Raw genomic sequence first — 22,312 nt, forward strand, 5'->3', positions numbered from 1 at the left:
ACGACCTTACCACTACTTGGGCACAACACTAGGAAAATAAATGTTCGACATACTGTACCATGCAAAACCCTGAAGACAAACAGGACTTTTGTGTTGGTGACAGCAGTGTGTCTTTTTTCCTAAACTCAGGGAGACCTGAGCTACTTCCACTTAAGGTACCATATTTGTGCTGTATTTAACACCATGTGCAAAAGCAGAAGAGGGAACCAGCCTTGTGCTTTGCTTAGCTTTTCACTGATGTAGGGAAACTCTGAAAACTAACAGAGAAAGATGTGACCAAGACTTAAGGAGTCTTAATAAAAAAGCCGTCATCTTCTGGTGTCTTACAGCCAAGGTATATGCAGATTCTTATAATTATCAGTGTTGTGCAACACATTTTTAAAAAGAAATTGTGCTTCCCCTCAAAATGCATTCTCCACACATATGCCAGCTGCTCAGCGCAGCCCTTCAGGACCCTGGTGACTTATTACAATTTAGTCTAATTAACCCCTTCACTTGACTTCTAGCGACAGACAGGTGAAAGGTGGAGGGACCAGCACCATCTTCTGATTTGGTGGACAACAAATAGAAGCAGGATAGTCAATGGCAGAGGAGGGCAGGATGTCCATGTGGACAAGAGAGAGGGTGCTGAGCTTGTTCCTGAACCTGTTAAAGAATGTATTGATTTTTAGCTAAGACCAGACTTCCATCAGTCTGATCAGTGATCTTTTTCATCCCTGAGCACACATCTCTGATATTGTTGCTCACAACTTCACCCCTCATGGATCCGTGGTACGGAATAACGGATCAATATTAATAAAAAGAAAATCTATGTTTAAAACTGACTGATATGAAAAAGATATTTTATTTGTAACTGACTTAATGGACATAGATATTTTACCAACAAATTTAATCTGTTCTGTACTTGTACTGGATACCTAAAAGTATGCAAAGCTATTCCTGTAGCTCTGATCAAGCTCATCCAAAACACCTTAAGATATTCAAATGTGACTCCATTTTTACCCAAATTGAAAATTGGAGAATATTTTGTGCCTGGAAAAAATAAAATTTAATAATGCTATGCTTGTGACTGCCTTCAAATCTAAAATATTTAATGATTACTATAATAGTTTTTTGGCAACAAGTAATTCACCCTTATCTCTAAGTTTGTTAAATGGCCAGTTTCACCATTCTCACTTGAAAATCTCACAATATTTACCCAGTAGCAGAATTTTTGCACAAAAGTTTTAAAATTTGATTCAACATGCTGTGCCTTTTGTGAATCTCCGGATGAATCCCTTAATCACCTTTTTTTCCCCTGTCCCTTTTCTTTTAAAGTATGGAGATACATAAAATATTGGTTGTCTGCATGGAGTTTGCATGTTCTCTGTATGCATGTGGGTTCCCTCCAGGTACCCCGCTTTCCTCCCAGTCAGAAAACATGACTGTTTATTGGCTTCTCTAAATTGCCCTATGGTGTTATTGTGTGTGTGCATGGTTGTATGCCCTTGTGTGTCTGTGTTGCCCTGCAACAGAATGGTGTCTGGTCCAATTTACAAAAAATTGGTTGTCCCTTAAAATTGAGGACATCCAAGAAATATCAATTACAGACGTGTTGTATTATGTTGATGATCTTGATAGTAAAATTTCAGATATGGTTAATATTGTTTTCTTGCTTGTCAAATAAAATAGACATTGCTGTAAATGGAGAGATTCTACTCTTTGTTTTGATTTTTTTCTTAACGAATTTAAATTGTATTACACCTCATTGAAACATTTGAAATCTGTTTCTGCAAAAAAAAAGTAACTACCAGTATTTCTAGTTTTATTGTGTTTTTAATCTTGCTCTGTATTTATTCATTGGCCTTTTTGTTTATGTATCTGTTCTTGTTTTTAGCCTTACATTGTGTCTATTTTTTTTCTCTACCCATTTTGTAATTTTGTACCTCAACAAGTCTTTGTACACTATTGGTTAAATAAGGTTAAAAACAAAGTCTCATGATGTCAGAGAAGCAGTTTTACGAAGAAAATATAAAAAGCATAAAAACATGTATCACAAAAGTCATAAAAATATTTTACTGATGTGTATTACTATTCTTTAGTGAGTTAAGGATAGAAATGAGTAGTTTTAGTACCATAATTAGTTACATTATTTATGGACACCCGGATGTGTATGTGTTCGCGCATGCGCAGAACGGTGCAACTGGGACGGTACGGGTGCACACACACCATTGCCACACACAATATGGTGGCGAAAGTAACGTACGGTTCTCATGTCCTGATGCTTATTCTCCTCTTCGCTGGTTGGCCGAGAATTGACCAATGAGAGGCTGACAGAACTGAGGCGTTGGGCTGTGGGCGGGCGTCCTGCTGTCAGGAGTGGAGTTTACAAAGTGTTGGAGAATGTTTTGGAAAGTTTGCTGTACGCTAATTTTTGTTCTCTTTTTCTGCCATGAGCTATGCGACGCTCAAAAGAAGAAAGAGGTGAGAAGTCATTTATATCATGCAGGGAGGGAGGTTCAGACACTTGAGTGCTAACTTATCAAAGAGAGCTCCGTCCTTTTTCCTGTTTTGACAGCTAGCTTTTACGCTAACACGTTGCATCATGTGTTCAGGTTTCTGTAAACTATGCTCGGTGTAATATACCCGCTTCCTGATTAAAGCTAATTCTATTTTTGTTTATTGATTTTCTTTATGTGAGAAATTTGACTGCGGTTCCATATTTAGATGTTTTGAGGGGGGATTTTTTAACACGGAACCAATGAATGAAGTGTCGTTGCTACGGGAGCAGTTACCTTGGTGTGTGTTTCTGTCATGTTCAGACTTTGCTATCAGAGAAGGTGAGTCAGATGATGGACTGGACCTCCAAGCGTTCAGTCATCAGGATGAATGGAGACAAGTTCCGTCGCTTTGTCAAAGCTCCTCCTAGAAACTACTCGGTATTCATCATGTTCACAGCGCTGCAGCCGCAGAGGCAATGTGGCGTTTGCAGGTAGGTGGTTAAAACGCTGTTGATGAAACCGAAGCTGAAACGAACAAACCAGGGCAGTTATGATTTCATTCATTTGTAATAAAAAAAAAAAAAAAAGTGTAACAGCAACAATGTGTTTCTTCACATTTTAAAATACTTATAAGACACAACTGGTTGGGGCTCACCTGTTTCTAAAATAAAAATGCTGAATATATAGAAAGAAAAAAAGAAATAGAACTTTATTGATCTCACAATGGAAATATTCACTCTGCATTTGACCCTTCCCCTTGGGGAGCAGTGGGCTGCCATTGTGTGATGCCCAGGGAACAGTATGGGGGTTAATGGACTTGCTCAGGGAGTCAGTGCAGGCTGTGTGGATTGAACTGGATACTTGCAACCCACTTAGAGCACAAACACACTGCTCTAAACCACTAGGCAAACACTCCCCCAAATGCAACAGTATGGATAACACTATGAGGTGCAACAGTGGGGTTCTTGTGTTTTCCAAGACGCAAACTCTAAATAAATATACACTATATTGCCAAAAGTATTTGCTCACCCATCCAAATTATTGGAATCAGGTGTTCCAATCACTTCCATGGCCACAGGTGTATAAATTCAAGCACCTAGGCAAGCAGACTGTTTTTACAAACATTTGTGAAAGAATGGGTCGCTCTCAGGAGCTCAGTGAATTCCAGCGTGGAACTGTGATAGGATGCCACCTGTGCAACAAATCCAGTCGTGAAATTTCCTCGCTCCTAAATATTCCACAGTCAACTGTCAGCTGTATTATAAGAAAATGGAAGTGTTTGGGAACGACAGCAACTCAGCCACGAAGTGGTAGGCCACGTAAACTGACGGAGCGGGGTCAGCGGATGCTGACGCGCATAGTGCGAAGAGGTCGCCAACTTTCTGCAGAGTCAATCACTACAGACCTCCAAACTTCATGTGGCCTTCAGATTAGCTCAAGAACAGTGCGCAGAGAGCTTCATGGAATGGGTTTCCATGGTCGAGCAGCTGCATCCAAGCCATACATCACCAAGTGCAATGCAAAGCGTCGGATGCGGTGGTGTAAAGCACGCCGCCACTGGACTCTAGAGCAGTGGAGACGCGTTCTCTGGAGTGACGAATCGCGCTTCTCCATCTGGCAATCTGATGGACGGGTCTGGGTTTGGCGGTTGCCAGGAGAACGGTACTTGTCTGACTGCATTGTGCCAAGTGTAAAGTTTGGTGGAGGGGGGATTATGGTGTGAGGTTGTTTTTCAGGAGCTGGGCTTGGCCCCTTAGTTCCAGTGAAAGGAACTCTGAATGCTTCAGCATACCAAGACATTTTGGACAATTCCATGCTCCCAACTTTGTGGGAACAGTTTGGAGCTGGCCCCTTCCTCTTCCAACATGACTGTGCACCAGTGCACAAAGCAAGGTCCATAAAGACATGGATGACAGAGTCTGGTGTGGATGAACTTGACTGGCCTGCACAGAGTCCTGACCTCAACCCGATAGAACACCTTTGGGATGAATTAGAGCGGAGACTGAGAGCCAGGCCTTCTCGTCCAACATCAGTGTGCGACCTCACAAATGCGCTTCTGGAAGAATGGTCAAAAATTCCCATAAACACACTCCTAAACCTTGTGGACAGCCTTCCCAGAAGAGTTGAAGCTGTTCTAGCTGCAAAGGGTGGACCGACGTCATATTGAACCCTATGGATTAGGAACGGGATGTCACTTAAGCTCATATGTGAGTCAAGGCAGGTGAGCAAATACTTTTGGCAATATAGTGTATATTAGTGTTGCACTGATACCAGTATCGGTCAGGGCCCCGATCCAGCACTAAAATGGTGGTATCGGTATTGGCGAGTATAAACAAGTAGGGCACAGAAACCATTTTGAGAGCCAAATGTTTATTCAACTACTGTCACCCATTCCAGATAGGCAATAAAAAGTTCTACTGGATTTACTTTGTATTAGTCTTTTTCCTGCTTCACAAAGGTAGGCAGCAGCCTGACAAAGTCATGACGGCAATTATTTTACATCCAAGCAGCAAGCAGCTCTTCATCTATCCACACACACATCAATTTTAAACAGATGGTATTGGCCAATACTGCACAGCCAGGTATTGGATATCTGGCCAAAAAAATAAAATAAATATATATGTGTATGTGTATATATATATATATATATATATATATATATATATATATATATATATATATATATATATATATATATATATATATATATATATATATATATATATATATAGAGCTCAAGTTTGCTGACTTGCTTAAGTGGTAGGTCATCTGTCCTGCAAACAGGAAACCAAGCTTGGGGGAATGAGCTACCACTGTGGGTCCTTAGGCAAGACCCTTCACGCTAATGCCTGCTTTGGGTAGATGCAGCCTAGTGGTTAGGGCATTGGGCTTGGAATCCCACTCTGGGTCCCTGAGCATGACCCTTAACCCCCACACTGCGTAGAACAATGGCAGCCCACTGCTCCCCAAAGGGGTTAAATGCAGAGAGTTAATTTTGTTGCTCTGTACTTGTGACAGTGTAATGACAAAAAAAAAAAAAAAAAATGGGACAGGAGAAATGTACAAAAACAATGTGATAGTTTCCTCTATATCATTCTTACTTCATGCAGTTGCCTCATTCATTTCTTGTGGAACTGCCAGTATGTCCTGAGTGGATAAACACACCTACGTCTTTGATTAAATCACAATAATATATTGGCGCTTAAGGAGTCTAAAGATAGACTGTCATCAGTTCTAAAACGAGCTGTTGTCGACCCCTTGGGGGTGGGCGTAATGGTAGCTGATCTCAGACATGAGGAGTTTTTTTAATCATCATGTTAGATTTCCCTCTCTCACTTGCTAACATATGCTCTACCTGAGGCTCTGGTACTTGGTTAAAAATATAGTTAATTGGCAGCCGTCCTCCTGATCGGCTCTGTCTCACATTGACAGGTTTGACTTGTCCAAACCAAACTTAGCATTTATTCTATCCTATATTCCCAGCAGTGGTTAATTAACTTGTAACACATAACTTCATGAAGTATTTATTTCATTTGTTCTTCTTCTTCTTTGTTTTGTTTTTTTCCAGACAAGCCGATGAAGAGTTCCAGGTGCTAGCTAACTCCTGGCATTATTCCTCCGCCTTTACTAACAGAATCTTTTTTGCGTCAGTGGATTTCGATGAAGGATCAGATGTCTTTCAGATGGTGAGGCGATAACTCTTACACTACTTGTTTTACTGTAAAACCAACATGTAAAAAAAGTCTCTGTGATTAGCTTGTTTACAAAGGAATTCCACCACATTGTTCACTCAGAGCTGATTTTTAGGATAACATGGTAATATTGCAATCTTTAACAAGGCTAAGCTAACACACAAAGCCTTTGTTTTCATCCAGTACTGATGGAAATTTGGACATCATCTCACTTTGCATTACTTAAACACAGATACCTGTATAGCTAAAGAGACATTTGCATCTCCTGTGGTTCAACAGGATGATTAGTTGCAAAGCAGCATTCAGAGGCTTGTCTGTTTAAATCCAGTTTCATTTCCTGGTCATTTCAAAGCTCCTTTAATTAAGGTGTTTAAGTCCAGTGTTCCCACTGTTTCATGTTATACAGGATTAATTGTTCGTAATGTAAGTATTCTAAAGGTGGGATGATAATGATAATATTAACCTTTATTTTATTATTATTTTTTTTTTCTAATAAAAATTGCTCTCAGCTTTTAATTCATCATCTTTGGAGAGCAGTTAACAGGTAGTCATGTGGGGACATCAAAACTTGATGCTTGCAGTCTTCTTAGACCCAGCCGCTCAGCTCTAACCACAAGGTCAGCACCCCTTCAAAATGAAACATGTCCTCTGCTTTTAAATCACCTCTTAGGGTGCAGAGAGAAACTGATAAGACCACGCAACACTTTCTCTTATAGATTAGAACCCCTTGCTATCTGGATGATAGGCAGGAACCACCATGGTAACGGGAAAAACTAGGCAGGAATCTGAACTTTTTCCAGGGAAGTTGCACAAAATATGTTTTGACAATTAACATCAGTTTGATCCCAGACCACTTTTTACTTATGGTTTATTATCAAGGATTCACAATGTTGTATTTTTGGAAATATCCAAAATACATATATTTTACAGCCAAATAAGCCGATGTGGCCCTGACGTAGGGTGAAGGTGTTTAGCAGAGACAGAAATTGTTTACAATCAAAATGAAACTGGGGAAAATAATGTTGAAAAGGATGAAGTAATGAATACCACTAAAAAATGTTGTTGGTGGCTTTTAAAAAAACTGTTTTATGGACAGTTTAATCATTTATTATTTGTCATCCTCCCTTAGCTCCACTGCCTCTCCCTAACCCTGGCACTCCCTCTGCCCGGCAGACTGCTTTAATGTATCACTGTCCTCCTCCAATCTCGCACGGTCAGCTTCCAGAGCTGGCCCCGGCCATCTGACTCTAGTGCGTTTTCTGCACGACATTCTCCTCTCCCACGGTCATCCCTTGGCTCAGTTAATCAAATGACCTCTGAGCTGGTTTTCTTGTAAAAAGGATGAAAGGGAGCGCAGTATAAGCTAAATCCATAGCTATGTCTTTGAAACGGACCCAGTTAGTGGTTGAACTAATAAATAATGCAAAATTGGAAACAAGAACTAGGCTGCAGCAGAGTGAGGAAGAGACTGATTTATTTTATCATTTTGTATACACAAGTGTATACAAAAAGAAATGTTGTTCAGAACAGCTCTATAGACAATCTCATTCTTCAAATCGCAGCCTTGACAAGGCAAGCAGTGAAAAACAAACAAACAAAAATCAATGTGATATTAAGTCCCTATATCTAGTTATGGAATGTGCATCATTCATGTTTGCTTGGCGGCAGTGATGTCTGACAGATCTGGATAGGATCTGGATAGGATTTTAGCATCCAAATGGGATTTTTAACCTGGTGGAAGAGGATCTGATGCTGAAGCATTAGGGGCCTGTTGCCTGGGCTTCACCATCAGTTGTTGTTGAGCTGCTACTACTGCCTCCAGCTCATGAAGCACTCGCTTCTCCTGTATCAGGGGAGGAAGAGGACGATGATGACGATGCTGTTAGGGTGCTAGCCCCCTGGGTTGAAGGGGTAACTTAAGGGATAAAAGGTGTAACATTCAGGGATAAAAGGGGTCCCTATGTCCTCCAGCAGTCTAAGCCTATAGCAGCATAACTATAGACATGGCTCAGGATAACCGGAGCCGCTGTAACTACAAGCTTTATCACAAAGGAAAGTTTTAAGCCTTCCATTAAAAGCAGACAGGGTGTCTGCCTCATAGATTAAAAATAGTAGTTGGTTCCACAGAAGAGGAGCCTGATAACTAAAAGATCTTCCTCCCATTCTACATTTACAAATTTTCAGAACCACTTATAGACCTGCAGGTTAAAAAAAAAACACGCTCTGTTACGAACATAAGGTATAAGATCTCTGATATAAGATGGAGCTTGGTTATTTAGAGCTTTACATGTGGAGAAGACATTTTTAACTTTTATTCTGGATCCTCTGTGTAGTCAGAAAAGGAGTTTAGCTCCTTTTTGTGCCAAATTCTTAGCCCAGATTGAGCTTCGGCAATTTACTTTTTTTTTCTTTCTGAAATGTGTGGTTCTCTGCTCATTTCGCACTACTTTGCAATGCGCTTTCAGAACTTGAAAAGGTGTTTTCAGTGAACACTGTGTCATTTGGCATTAAGGTCAGCAAAGTTCTTACTCAGTTGGAGTCTGTCACAGTGCAGGCTCATTATAAAGCAAAGCCACTGCCATTCGTATCTAATGATTCAACTTTCAGAAACTTTAAGGCTCCACTAAAAATTGCATTTGTTTTTATTCAAAGATCCTCAGTCTAGTCGTTAAAGAAATTTACATGAGCACAGAACAGTGCACTGCGATGCCTGCCAAAGTGCTGTTTTAATACTTGATGATAAAAGGATATCATTTGAATATTGCACCTTTTGAAATCACAATAATCATCTTGATTTTACACAGATGTGAACTACAGTTCAAATCTGTTTTTCTTTGTTTGTCTGCAGCTTAACATGAACTCTGCTCCAACCTTCATCCACTTCCCACCCAAAGGGAAACCTCGGCGATCAGACACCTATGAGCTACAGGTCAAAGGCTTTTCAGCTGAACAGCTGGCAAGATGGGTGGCAGACAGGTCAGATGTGCAGGTAAGCATTTGATTTTAGTCATCATAAATCCACAGCAAACCTAGTGGTTATAAAGTCCACCAAAACACTCAACACAAGGGGGATTTTAATTCATCCTCATCCTGTTTTTCTCTTGTAGATCCGTGTCATCCGTCCACCCAATTACGCAGGGCCTCTCTTGCTGGGGTTTCTCCTGGCTGTGATTGGTGGACTGGCATATCTGCGAAGGAATAATTTGGAGTTCCTTTTTAACAATAACGCTTGGGCTTTTTCTGCTTTGGTAAGAAGCACACTCCTAAACACATCAGTCGCTGCATCACCAAGCAATTTAACACAAACAAGAGCATTAGAGAACTGAGGTCTTTATTTATTAAACGTAGAAAGTTACAAAAACAGTTTTAGAGGACATAATGAAATAAAACTGAAAAAAATAAATAAATGAATAACATTCTCTTCATATAAACCAAATATAAACTGTAGTTAAGGTTAAGCTCCATTTATGTTGAGGCTGTAAAGCAGTAAATATTTTAAACTGCAGTCCTTATTCTTAAATGGGAGCAGCAACTGCATTCACCTCTACCAAAGCATAATTTCACACATTGGATTAATTACTGGATGGTATTTTAACTAGGTAATAAAAACATAACGATTAAAAATGAAATGCAATTAAAATAGCTTCTTTGCACTTGGTGTAATCCCTTATGGTGAAAATATCTAGATGGCAAAAAAATGAAACGTACAGCACTGATTTTTAAATTCATAGTTTTTTTGTTCTGACCTCCGCTTTTATCAGTGGTTGTTATGCCTTGATGTGCGCATGATGTTCTGGGTGTTCAGCGAAGCGTAGCAGACACTGCATAAGTAAGAGATAAATGGGTGGAATCAAGACGAGACAACCCAATGATTTTTAGCTGGAGCTAAATTGTTTTTTTAAACAATTTTTACTACTGCAGAGGTCCAGAAATGAAGAGTTTTTTTTACATTTCTGGTAACACTTCCTGGGTCTTTTAGAGGAAGATCCACAAGGCAAATGGGTTTCCCTTTTTACAAGGAACTAAGTTTCTCATGTACTGTATCTTTTTCCCTACGATTTAACATCCCATGTTGTTTGTCTGCAATCAATACTGTGTTTCTTAAACTCTTTGCTTGACTCATATTTCTTCTATATTATTTCTTGTCTCACTTCAGTGCTTTACTCTGATCATGACTTCCGGCCAGATGTGGAACCACATCAGAGGACCGCCTTATGCACACAAGAACCCCAACACTGGACAAGTGGTAAGAAAATAAACCCATAACTAAAGAATTAAACATGCAGCTTAGTCAGTGCTCTAAAAAATTTGTCAGACTTGAATGATTATTGTTCTGGTACTGGTTGTTAAAAATGGATGGTAGCTATGGCTGTAATTAGATCTTAGCTATACAGCAGGGGTGTCAAACTCATTTTCTCTGAGGGCCACATCAGCGTAATTGCTGTCCTTAAAGGGCCAGATGTAACTTATAAATGTAACTAAATGTAATTTAATGTAATGTAAAATAAATGTAACTACTCCTTAATGTTAAATAACTCATTATTTATTATAACTTATTCAAGTGACAATTACAGTTGCATAGAAAACATATGCTTGCTTGTTGCTCTAACACACGTGTCACACAGCCGCTTCCTACCCAGTCCTCCTCATCGGTCACTCCCCCTCCAACCGAATCACTATCATCGATATTTTGAAGCATTTCTAAAGCCTGTATCACTGTTAGGTTTCTTCTGAACGCCACTTTTTCCATATTAGCCAAAAAGTTCTAGGTAGAATGTTGGTTTCTAGGCAACGGTACCAAACGTCAATCAACCGCGGGAAGAATTTACAATGCAACTAATAGAGCTGTCAAAATGATGGTTGCGGGGGATCGAGGTAGAATTAACCATATTTATTTTTTACGTTTTAATTTTATTAAAAAAACTAAGTGAAAATGAAGGAAATATAGAAACAGGAAAAGTCAGTTAACATGAGCAAAATAAATTTAATTTTAAATATAGTTCTTTCCCTTTAAAATCTCAGAACCATCAAAATGACGGCTGTGGGAGTTCTAGCGGGCCACATAAAATGACATGGCGGGCCACATCTGGCCCGCGGGCCTTGAGTTTGACACATGTGCTATACAGTATCTGTCTTAAAGTACATGAAGCTGCACTACCCAATCTCTACACTGAATAAACATTCCTCCACCTATTGGCATCCATTCTGAGTGTATAACAACACTGTTGGCTCCAAGATTACACAAGAGCTGAGCCTATATAGAGAACTCCACCATAGATACAACCATGAGGTTAAAAAAAAAAAAAAAAGAACAGCAAATCATATAGATTGTAGAGAAGTAGTGGAGTAGAAGGTAACAGACTGAGGCAGGATCGGACTGGTAATCTGTGATACCGGGATTTGCCCGGAAGGCTGGTCCTAATTTCAACGTGCAAGGGCCGGCCCTCCTTAAATCATACTGGCCCCATCACTTACTCTCAGGCCAAAGCATCTACCTGTGACGGTAAATAATTCAAGGCACTGAATAAGTAATCCAATGATAAGTACCTAAATGCATGCAGTATATATACCCCTCTTTGTCATGCACATCCTTGTGACGGTTGGCATCTGGTTGAATTTTCTATTTCTTTAAACTGTAAACTCCTTGCAACAAACTAAATTATAATAAAACTAAAATCCTTTCTTTAAACCAAACTACGATGTTCCACTTATATTTGGGGAATTTATGTTTGAATATTTTGCAAAAATATGTTGCGCTGCATGATGAGGTTTTGCATCTAAAGGCTAAAGTTTCCAGGTTGTTGCAAGGTTCAGATGTTTCCCCAATCTGGCAGTTTAGGATGGCCATCTATAGGTGAAAAAAATTTTAATTTAGATTTATGGCCCGAGAGATCAATAGACTTTGGTTCAAATTGGGTGCGCACTTTCATCTGGTTTGGTCTGCCGCGGTTTCCGTAGCTTGGTGAACTCGCAGGCGCGCGCTTTCAGGAAATCCTATACACTACTGTTTATGCTCTAAAGACGTTCTAAATTACTTAGTTTCGAGTAAATTATGGACGCTACCCACTCAGGACACTTAGAATACATTGGGCGAGCAGTATGGATGAATATTGACACGTTTTTTGTGGACTTTTATGGACCTGTCTGCCTCGGGCACCATAGACCTCCATTATTTGAATGTCAGCAGACAGCAAGAAGCCTCCCAGATCTCCAGATGCATTTGAGATATCAAAAAAGTACTCCAGAGTGTTGTTCAGCATGGGGGTGAGTAGAAAATGAAGGCTAATCATGTTTTGGGTGTACTATTCCTTTAAAGGAGAAGTTCGGTTTTTTACACTTTAAGCCCATTTTCTGTAGTGTCCAGGATGAAATCGAATGATCGACACCAAAAGTTTGACAATTGCTCCTGTCTCTGCTTTTTGGCTCATTTAGAATCAACCCCTGGCTGCTTTAGAATGGCTTCCATAGAGCATGTCCGATAATGTCCTTAAAACAACCTTAAACGTTCTTTTTTTAAAATATGCTACTCACCGGGTCGTCAGCGCTGTTCAATGACGTTCCAAAAAAAGTTTCGTAAAGAAAAAACGTTCCTGTAGTGTTTTATTTAGCATTTTGTAAATCCCATTGAGTTCTGTTGGAATAGTCAATATTCCCCTGCCACCGGAAACGGAAATGGGGCCTGTTTACACAGTTGTAGTCTTTTCGCTTCACTCTGTGTACTCCGACGTCGAGAATCAAGAATCCACCTTTCGTATTCCATTTTCAGAGTTTTTTAAAGTGTTTAACAGAGACGTTAGCACCTCGACGTCGGAGTACACACCGAACTTCTCCTTTAATCCACAACGTGTATTACATTTGAGAAGCACGTGTTTGACTGTGCTTCTATTTTTTTTTTTTCATGGGGGAGGTCCATAAGTGGGCCGGTGTAGATGGAAAAATGCCAGGGCCGACAATCTTCCCCAGTCTGTGCCTGGAGTGAGGAAAAGTTGTCATTATTTATGTCCTCCAGCAGCCTTACCCCATATTCACAGTGCAGTCTGTTTGCACCCCATCATCCATCCCAAAGCAACACTGGATGCGTATAGGATCAGCTTCTGCATCCAAACAGTACCCCGCTTACTTTGAAATATACCAGATCCACTTTGCTCTTCCTAAGTCTGACTTCCTGTCTGGCCTTTAAGTTTCACACCCATTAAAAAACACGTGTTTCTTGCTCTAAGACCACAGCAACTGTTCCCACTGCTAATAATCAGTTCATACCTTTAGCATGGTGGGGTTGCAAATTTCCTTTGAAATAACTTTATTTATTTTTTTTAAGATTCAACACAATAGATGTTTTGTTTGTGCTGCTTTGTTTTCAAGATAATAAAGCCCTATTTTCTCAGTAACATCTGAACTAAAACCATTAACTGTATTTCCAGAGCTACATCCATGGGAGCAGCCAGGCCCAGTTTGTGGCAGAGACTCACATCGTCCTTCTCTTCAGTATCCTTGAGTGGTTGTTTTTAGCACATACTGATCATCACTAATGGTGAATTGTTTAGCCATTTCTCTCCTAAATCTGTCCAACCTTCAACCAGCAGTTAAACAGCTTTTGAGTAGCAAGCAAGAAGCTCTTCAATAGCTCAGCCTAACTTATAGTAACTGGTAATTACACTGGCCTTCCTTTATCCTATTCAGGTACAGTGAAGAAAAATATGCATTTATTGGTTTGAATGCTCATATTTCCCACGGATTCAGTTTAAGTGTGAATATAATACGATGTTAGAAAATATTAGGTAATATTCCTATGCTAGTTTTATTCCTATTTAGCTATATTTTACACATTTTGTTGCACTTTCTTTTAGTTTGGGACAAAATGTTAACATTTGGTCTCAAAAGTTGACTTGGAGGGCAAACATGGTGCCATTTCTGACATGTGGATAATGCTAATGGCAGCAGCAACATGTTAACTCATCTTTCCAGACACCGTTGATGTATTAATTTGTTTTCCTAAAAAGAGATTTTCTGCTTTTTTATTATTAATTACAGTATCACAGTTTTTTTTAAATAAATGTAAAAGAAAATTGTTTGAAAAAAAAAAACAATTTAACAAGTCAATAACAGATGATGATGATGATGATTATAACCAATGATCATCATTCCTATTATGTAGTTATAAAAGCAAGACTAATGTGTGGAAAGTACAGCTGCAGATTGTGTGGTTCAGCAACGCAGATATGACCAGTGAGGGTGAGAGTGAGACACACAGAGAAGCTGTTTATTTTATAATATATTGTGCATTTTACCAACAATAACCAAACAGAAATACCTTCTCATTCCTGTGAAGAAAAAAACGGTACCTTCAAATTTCAGTTTTGCAGACATAACGCTTGACAAGTTATCTGAAGTTAGTAGAGGCAACCTTTGCGTTGATCAGATGCCTTGGCGCAGTCCATTGATTTCTGATGAAAAACATCTATGGACATTATAATGCCTGTGTACGTTTTGTTCCATTTGATTGTTAAAATTGTATGCTTTTCATAAGAAGCGTCTGATTTGACTATTTATCTCTCGTTGTGATGCGTTGCCAGGATAACCGGCTCATGCCACAGCTGCTCGTTTGGTGGCAGGTTAATGTTTTGTTAAATGACGCAAAGTATAATTTCAGAGAAAACCAGCGCAACAATGTAGAACAACCAGGCTTACTTTATGTAAACAGCTAAACACAACTACGTCTGTATCCAAATATATCGGATCTTAACATCAAATGCATTTTATTTACAAATTATCAGTGTAATTTAATCACACAATTTTCTGAAAATTAACAGTATATTAAATTGGCTGTTGGCATAAGCCTAAGCTAGCTCTCCCGACTTGTTTTGAAACTAGCACCTAATGACAAGCAGCATCCAGTCAGCCCTTCTGATTGCTGACCGCCATCTCCTACCACGTTCATTCTCTTTTGGTAAGCGACAAATAAATGTCTAGGTCACTTTTTTACTGTCACACCCAACGCCATCTTTTATGCACACGAGACCAAAGCAGGAACTCAATATAGCCACGGCTAGATTCAAACATCTGTGACATCAGCTCCAAGGCATCAATAACACTTTTTAACTAGACACTCTGCAGCCAATCAGAATGTGTGTTCACCCGTACCATGGTCGTAAAAGAACCCTCGAAGACGGCAACAACTCCAATTGTGTGCTGTAGGGATCCATCTGGATGCTAGACAATAAAGTTGCAAGCAGGGTTTCAATATAGGGCACGGCTTCTTTTGTGATTGGCTCTAAATTAGTCCTGAGATCCTTCAGAAGTCCAGCTATAGTTGCTCAGTCATATTGTGCTAAATGTTTTGGATATCCTCGTCCCGGTGTTTCTCATAGTCCGCACCTATTCTGCATACTCAGAAAGATATAAAGCTAAATGAATCTGACCTGCCTTTTTGCTCAGGTGACATAATTCTCAGTTAATAGTTTATTTTTGAACGAACTATCAGATTTGGACCTTTTATATTAAATACAAACCTGTAGATCAACCTGAGGTTCGTTTTAAGCCTTTATTTTGATGGTTATGGCTGACAGAGCATTACAATCCACAAAGTGAAATCCAAGTTTGAAGACTTCTGCCTCAAACGATTATTAATAAAAATTATGTTTAGCTTTTTTCAGATCTAGGGAGTTTTATTCCTCTTAAGTTCCAGTTTCAGGAAGCAAAGCCAGAAGTTCGGCAGAAACTTAGATGATGTCCTTGTTTCAACCTTGACCTTGCCCTCAGATGGAGCAGTAACCGCTGGGATCATTCTTCTTTGTGAGGCCGCCACTTCGGACATTGACACTGGAAAGAGGAAGAGTATGTACATGACGCTGACTTCACCAGTTTTGTGATATCACATTTAATGTACAGTGGGCCAAAAAATATTTATTGAGGGAGCCACTGATTGTATCAACTCTCCTTAGATGAGAGGTCTGAAATTTTCATCATAGGTGCACCTTAACTATAAGACATAACCTTTGTTGGCAATGACAGCTGAAACGTTAACAGGTTAAATGTTTTCTGTCTGTCAACAGACTCATTTATATTGCAAAGCTCACTATGTGAAAGAAAGAACAACTTAGAGAATAATTGTATTTTGTCTTGTCTCGCCTTTTTCATGTCATTCAATGTTTCAGCTTAGAGAATGACAAACAGTATGATTTCAGTAATGGAGTAACATTTATTTCATACAAAGGAAAAGCACTACATGTGAAGCTACAATTGTCCCATTTAGTAGTTTTTACAAACCCAAGGATGAGTCCTTCCTGCATTTGTGACAGGTATACTTTGTGCAGTGCACACAACGCTCAGTGCTGTGGTTCCTGTTGCAGAGATTGCGCACCTGGCCTGCTTATAATAACAATGAAGAAAATCTTTAAAAAATAGAGTTTAGCACATATTCTGAAAGTAAGAGTTGTAGTATGAACTAGATGAGGTTATATATGTGTGCTACACGTTTGGAGGAAGTACAGTGATCTGTAGTGTGGTCATTGCTCATTTTATACTTATTCTAATAATAAAATAGAGGTGTCTTTTGTCATTTAGGCTTTGGGAAATTCCTCATAGTATTATCTTTTAATCCAATTAATGTGATATGAAAGACATGAGATGAAATACAAATGAAATTAATTAGATAATAATCCACCTGTCCTTGGTGATGCTTTTGAATATTTCTCTCTGATTATTTTGCAACTTGAAGACGGTCCCCAAGCATTTGCGAAGGAGTGAGCTCTGCATAGGTTCCAATGTAATTCTAACAGCGCAATAGGAGACACGTTTTTAGGAAACTACGGTTGTAGCTCACTGTATGGCTTGCTCTGGTTGCGGAGAGGTGTCTGTAGAATAAATCATCCGCCGACGAGTTATTCATCCGGAAAAGCCGAATCTGTGAATACCGTATTTTCACGACCATAAGGCGCACCGTACTAAAAGGCGCAGTCTCAGTTATGTGTGCCATTACTGTATTTAACACACACATAAGGCGCACCGGACTATAGGACGCAGGTTTTATATACAGCTACATGTCCTCTACTACGTTTAAATACCTCTACTGCACATTTAAAAATAGAGCGGGAGCAAAACTGAGTATGTTTGTGCTTTATTCATGTATTTATTACAAAGTATTAATCAAACCTGGGAGCTGGCCGTGAGACAGACACATCGCTGATGACACAGAGCGCTGTGATCACTCCTCTGAAACAGTTTATTTAAAATGCAGAAATCTGCCGGCAGAATATGTTCGCTTTTATTATCCTGGTGCCTGCAGTTTAGATTGTACCAGTTAGTTCTGATGCGCGGCTGAAGCAGGTTTTCTGCTCTGGCTGCGTGGTGCAAAAGTGTGTCTGACACGCGTTGGGCGGAGCTACTCTATCCTTTCTTTGCCTTGCAGCTATATTTGCTGTGATCAGTGGGAATAAAGTAGTTTTAATATGTTTTTAAGTGGGAAAATCTACCTGAAATCTTAATTAAAAAGCAGCCTCTGGCCGGGTCGCCTCCTCGCGGTTCACCGCGGCAGCTGGTAGGTGTTTTTCATCAAAATAATTCAAACTGCAGGCACCAGGATAATAAAAGCCAACATATTCTGTCGGCAGGTTTCAGCATTTTAAGTTAATTTAGGCGTTAATAAACTGTTTCAGAGGAGTGAACACAGCGCTCTGTATCATCAGCGATGTGTCTGTCAGCTCCCAGATCAGCTTCTCTGATGCGGCGCGTCCAGCAGCAAAACTTCAATTTTTCCATCTCGAGCAGCAGCGCGTTTGCGGCACGTCATGCGCGTCCAGATGTTTAAACACTCCCGCTGCGCTGCGCCTGCCGCTCAAAACGCGCTGCGGGACCTTTTGCTGTGCTTCGACGCGCGTCAACCATTGACTTTGCATGTAAACTCGCTGCTTCTGCTGCACCTGCTGCGTCCGGTGTGAAAGCAGCATTAACGGCCGGTTGACACTGATGTCGAGCGGTTGAAGTTCCTTTGTCAAACCTCCCGCAATAACAGCAAGCACAGCATTCATTTGTTTCACCATGTTTTTCACATCAGCTGTGAGATAGGCACGCATGGAGTCACAGATTAACAGCGATGGTGATGCGTGGAAAAAACCACCTGGTCTCCTTACATACACCTGCCTCAGCCACTCTTTCATCATCTCCTCAATGAGGAGATGAGGAGTTCTGCATAAAGCACATACCTGTTCTTTTATACACAATCCACGCCCCCACTTCCCCCTTTAACGTTCTCATGGTGGTCTCAACAACGTCCGCAGTAACAACACACATAGGGCGCACCGCACTACAGGGCGCACGGCACATGTTGAGGGAAAAAAACGTTTATATGCGCCTTATATCGCGAAAATACGGTATATTGCCAACAGACTGCAGTCCCTTACTGCTGCCGTGCTGCAGAGAGAGAGGAGAGATTGCTTGAGTTATATTTGCCCCCTAATAAATAAGTCAAATGTTCATTATTGTATAACTATTGTTGCTTTCTACAGCTTTCCAGCTCATGCAGCTATTTTCATTGTACAGATCAGTTATCGTCTGATCGCTGCGCTGGTGGCTTCTCTGAAATCATTGTGGTGTTGGTGACAATGATGACATAGACTTAGTTGTATATAATTACAAATATGATTTCTCCCCCCTGCTCTCAGGTAAAACACTCTCAAAGAGAGAGACTTGAGCTAAAACCGAAACCGAAGCGGGTGGAATGGTTCTCCAGCCACGGCGCTAAAAGGGATTCATGAGTTGTGACATGATATTCTCCCAATCTGCCTCTGGATTGTCCATATGCTCTTTAACAAACTTCAGACAAACCTGGACAGGTTCTGTCTGAAACAGGGGGACACTGCTGGCCCTGCAGGATGCCTTCATCCCAGCTCTCTGCAGGTCATTCATTGGGTCCCATGTAGTTGTTGGAGTTTTACTCTCTGTTTTCATGAACATTTGGACCCTATAGGATGGGATGTCGCATTGGGTCCCAGATGGAGGGAAATTATATATACCCTTGTATTTCTTCCATTTTTTTCCTGTTACTTCCACTGTTTATTTATTCCCTCCAACTTTCTTGCCTGTTGTAGATTCACTCTCACAGCCGGGTCCAGGTCTACAGTTTTCTTCTTGCTGTCCTTCAGCAGTACTTAGGTCTTGGCCATGGTTGAGTTTGAAATCTGACTGTTTAAAGGCTGTGTTTTTTATACAGATACAGATAAGGACAGGTGTCTTTTATAAAGATTACGAGTTCAAACACATACCTTTAAAACAGGCAATGACAAGATGCTACCAGACATCTTGTTTGTGGATGACAAAAAATGCATTTTCCACCATATTTTACAAACGAGTTCTTTAAAATCTCCTGATTTTATTATATTTTGTACTCTTTTTGTCTCTCATAGTTGAAGTGAATTATAAAAATTACAGACCCTTGTCACCTTTCTAAATAGAAGAATCTGGATGACTGAATACTTATTTGCCCTACTATAGATTCTGTTTAATTATTAATTAACTTAGTTCATTTTGTCATTTCTTGTGTCACTTTCTCTGCTTAGATTCACAGTAGCTGGACCTCAGAAGGATATTTTCTGACTTTCTGGTTATGTGTTTTTAATTATTTAAGAGTGTCTGTTCATCACGCATGCATAAAGATTTTTATGATTTTTTTTTCTGTTTTGTCTCTTAGTTATGTGCGTAGCAGGTATATGTCTGGTGATGCTGTGCTTTAGCTGGTTGCTGTCCATTTTCAGAGCAAAGTACCACGGATACCCATACAGGTAGACATTCTAGCAGCACTGCAATGTGAACGTATGAAGCGTTTCTTAATATAGTTAAACTGATGTTTCTGTTACAGCTTCCTGATGGGTTAGATGTCCCAGTTTCTATCCAGATGTAACCCAAAAGTAAACTTGAAGACACAGGTCTTTAAAATCTGATCAAACGACGGATCGCTGCCAAGATCAGCTGGATCAGTTCAGAGATTCGGTTTAGATTCACCTGTAATGAAAGAAGTTCACCGGCCTCCCACAAGGTTTTCAGTTTCACTCGTTTTTTGACATTCATTTGGTATCTTAATAATAACTGCTCAACAATTTTCTTATTACCTGTTTGATTGAAGATGTTAAACCTCATTTTGTAAATTTGAATATCAAAGGAATGTTTCTAAATATAATTTTCAGACTGTGGCCATAAAGTGACCTTCAAATAGATATAAACATAGAGCAAAATGTTTAAAGCTTTTTGACCAAACCTGCTGTTATACTAATCCAAGTGTTGGTATGCACGCTCCATTACTATCTCAATGTCGATTGGTTGATGCATTTAATACAGAAATGGCATAAAATGATAAGACAGACAATTTATCATTCAAACATGTGGAGCCTGTATTAGCAAAGGAACAGTGCTCTGACCTGCTGCATACATGAAGAAAGTCAAATGATTTTGATATTGCTTTGAAGTTTCCCCCTTTGCTTGGTGTGGGAAAACGCATGCGTACACACATTACAGCAAATGATTTATATACAATTTCTGCAGTACTTTGCTTTTCTCAACTGCCATTTACCAAAATATGTTGCTTATAAGAATTCAATCAAACCTGGGATTCTCAGAGATTAATAACCTGTGAAAAAAAGTACTTTGTTTACATTAATCAATGTATTTTAGAACCATAAAAATGGCATGTTGTTAAGTTTGTGGTCCTTACTTTACAAACATTATTACATCCATGTTGCCTTTTTGTAAATAATAAATACTGATTCCTTTTGGGAAACATTTGGTGTCTTATTCTGCAAACATCCGTGGTGGAGTCTTTGTGTGCTCTAGCTTCCCTATAGTTCATCAAAGAAGCTACACAGCATAATAGCACATGGTGAGGTCATGGTAACACTGAGCACGGCAGAAATATGCAAGGGGACAAAATTGTTGGTACCCCTTATTTAGTGAAAAAAAAAAACCCACAATGTTCACAGAATAATTACTCAAATCTGACAAAAGTAATGATGCATAAAAAAAATCTAACAAAAAGAACAAATGAAAGTTTGATAATTTTTAACAATTAACTAATGAAACAACTGTTAATGTAATACAGTCTTTCACTAAATCAGCTCAGAGAATTTTCTTTTTATGTGCTCTTCCTTTACTGTTTAAAAAAGGCATTAACCACCTTGATGTGCTATTTTATGTGACCTAAAAATATTTTTCTAATAGTTAAAATAGGTAATAATTTTAAAGACTTCAGGTGTGCCCTCGCTCTAGTTACATTATGTTGATGTTTGGAAAGTCCATAAGTCAGTCAGTCAGTCAGGGTTGAAAAGGGTGAAAAATGCTACTCTCAGTATAACAGAGCAGCTTTTGGATCAAATATGTTTTGCTAGCTGCAGTTCCCTGGACGGCCAGTGGGTTTGTGAAATTTGAATCCCGGGCTACATCCAGACATAGCTGAATAAGAAAAGGTCTGAGAACAAAGATGAATGTCGCCAAAGAAGTAAAGATGGATGGAGAGCATACAATGATAAACAGGGGAGATTAAGGACTGTTTGTGTGAACCAACTACAAGGCGCCATTACTCGATAGAAATGCACATGAATGCTGCTCAAAGTGGGACCACAGCCTTCTGAAGAAGTACTGAAAAGAAAATACAACTTAAACTCACCGGCCACTTTATTAGGTACACCTGTCCAACTGCTCGTTAACACTTAATTTCTAAGCAGCCAATCACATGGCGGCAACTCAGTGCATTTAGGCATGTAGACATGGTCAAGACAATCTCCTGCAGTTCACACCGAGCATCAGTATGGGGAAGAAAGGTGATTTGAGTGACTTTGAACGTGCCATGATTGTTGGTGCCAGAAGGGCTGGTCTGAGTATTTCAGAAACTGCTGATCTACTGAGATTTTCACGCACAACCATCTCTAGGGTTTACAGAGAATGGTCCGAAAAAGAAAAAACATCCAGTGAGCGGCAGTTCTGTGGGCGGAAATGCCTTGTTGATGCCAGAGGTCAGAGGAGAATGGCCAGAGTGGTTCGAGCTGATAGAAGGGCAACAGTGACTCAAATAACCACCCGTTACAACCAAGGTGGGCAGAAGAGCATCTCTGAACGCACAGTACGTGGAACTTTGAGGCAGATGGGCTACAGCAGCAG

At 39.7% G+C, this 22,312-nt stretch overlaps 1 protein-coding gene across 1 annotated transcript; it reads left to right on the forward strand.

The window, feature by feature from the left end:
- The first annotated feature begins 2,301 nt into the window (after window positions 1–2,301).
- Window positions 2,302–20,939, forward strand: LOC119798835 (magnesium transporter protein 1-like). Its single transcript, XM_038308478.1, has 10 exons — window positions 2,302–2,463; window positions 2,802–2,971; window positions 6,049–6,166; window positions 9,021–9,161; window positions 9,280–9,420; window positions 10,329–10,418; window positions 13,594–13,657; window positions 15,932–16,006; window positions 19,857–19,947; window positions 20,025–20,939. Exons 1-10 carry the CDS (start codon window positions 2,383–2,385, stop codon window positions 20,038–20,040), a joined length of 987 nt encoding a protein of 328 aa, XP_038164406.1. The 5' UTR covers window positions 2,302–2,382; the 3' UTR covers window positions 20,041–20,939.
- The last annotated feature ends 1,373 nt before the right edge of the window (window positions 20,940–22,312 follow it).

This window comes from Cyprinodon tularosa, unplaced genomic scaffold (genome assembly GCF_016077235.1).
Source record: "Cyprinodon tularosa strain WSP-4 unplaced genomic scaffold, ASM1607723v1 ctg117, whole genome shotgun sequence".
NCBI classification, from domain to species: domain Eukaryota; kingdom Metazoa; phylum Chordata; class Actinopteri; order Cyprinodontiformes; family Cyprinodontidae; genus Cyprinodon; species Cyprinodon tularosa.

Bases quoted from the DNA above. Each gene is read 5' to 3' on its own strand.
- LOC119798835 (XM_038308478.1), top strand. From the start codon at position 2,383: ATGTTTTGGAAAGTTTGCTGTACGCTAATTTTTGTTCTCTTTTTCTGC. The intron at 9,162-9,279 runs GTAAGCATTTGA...TTTCTCTTGTAG, and splicing joins CAGACAGGTCAGATGTGCAG to ATCCGTGTCATCCGTCCACC. The intron at 13,658-15,931 runs GTATCCTTGAGT...CCTTGCCCTCAG, and splicing joins TCACATCGTCCTTCTCTTCA to ATGGAGCAGTAACCGCTGGG.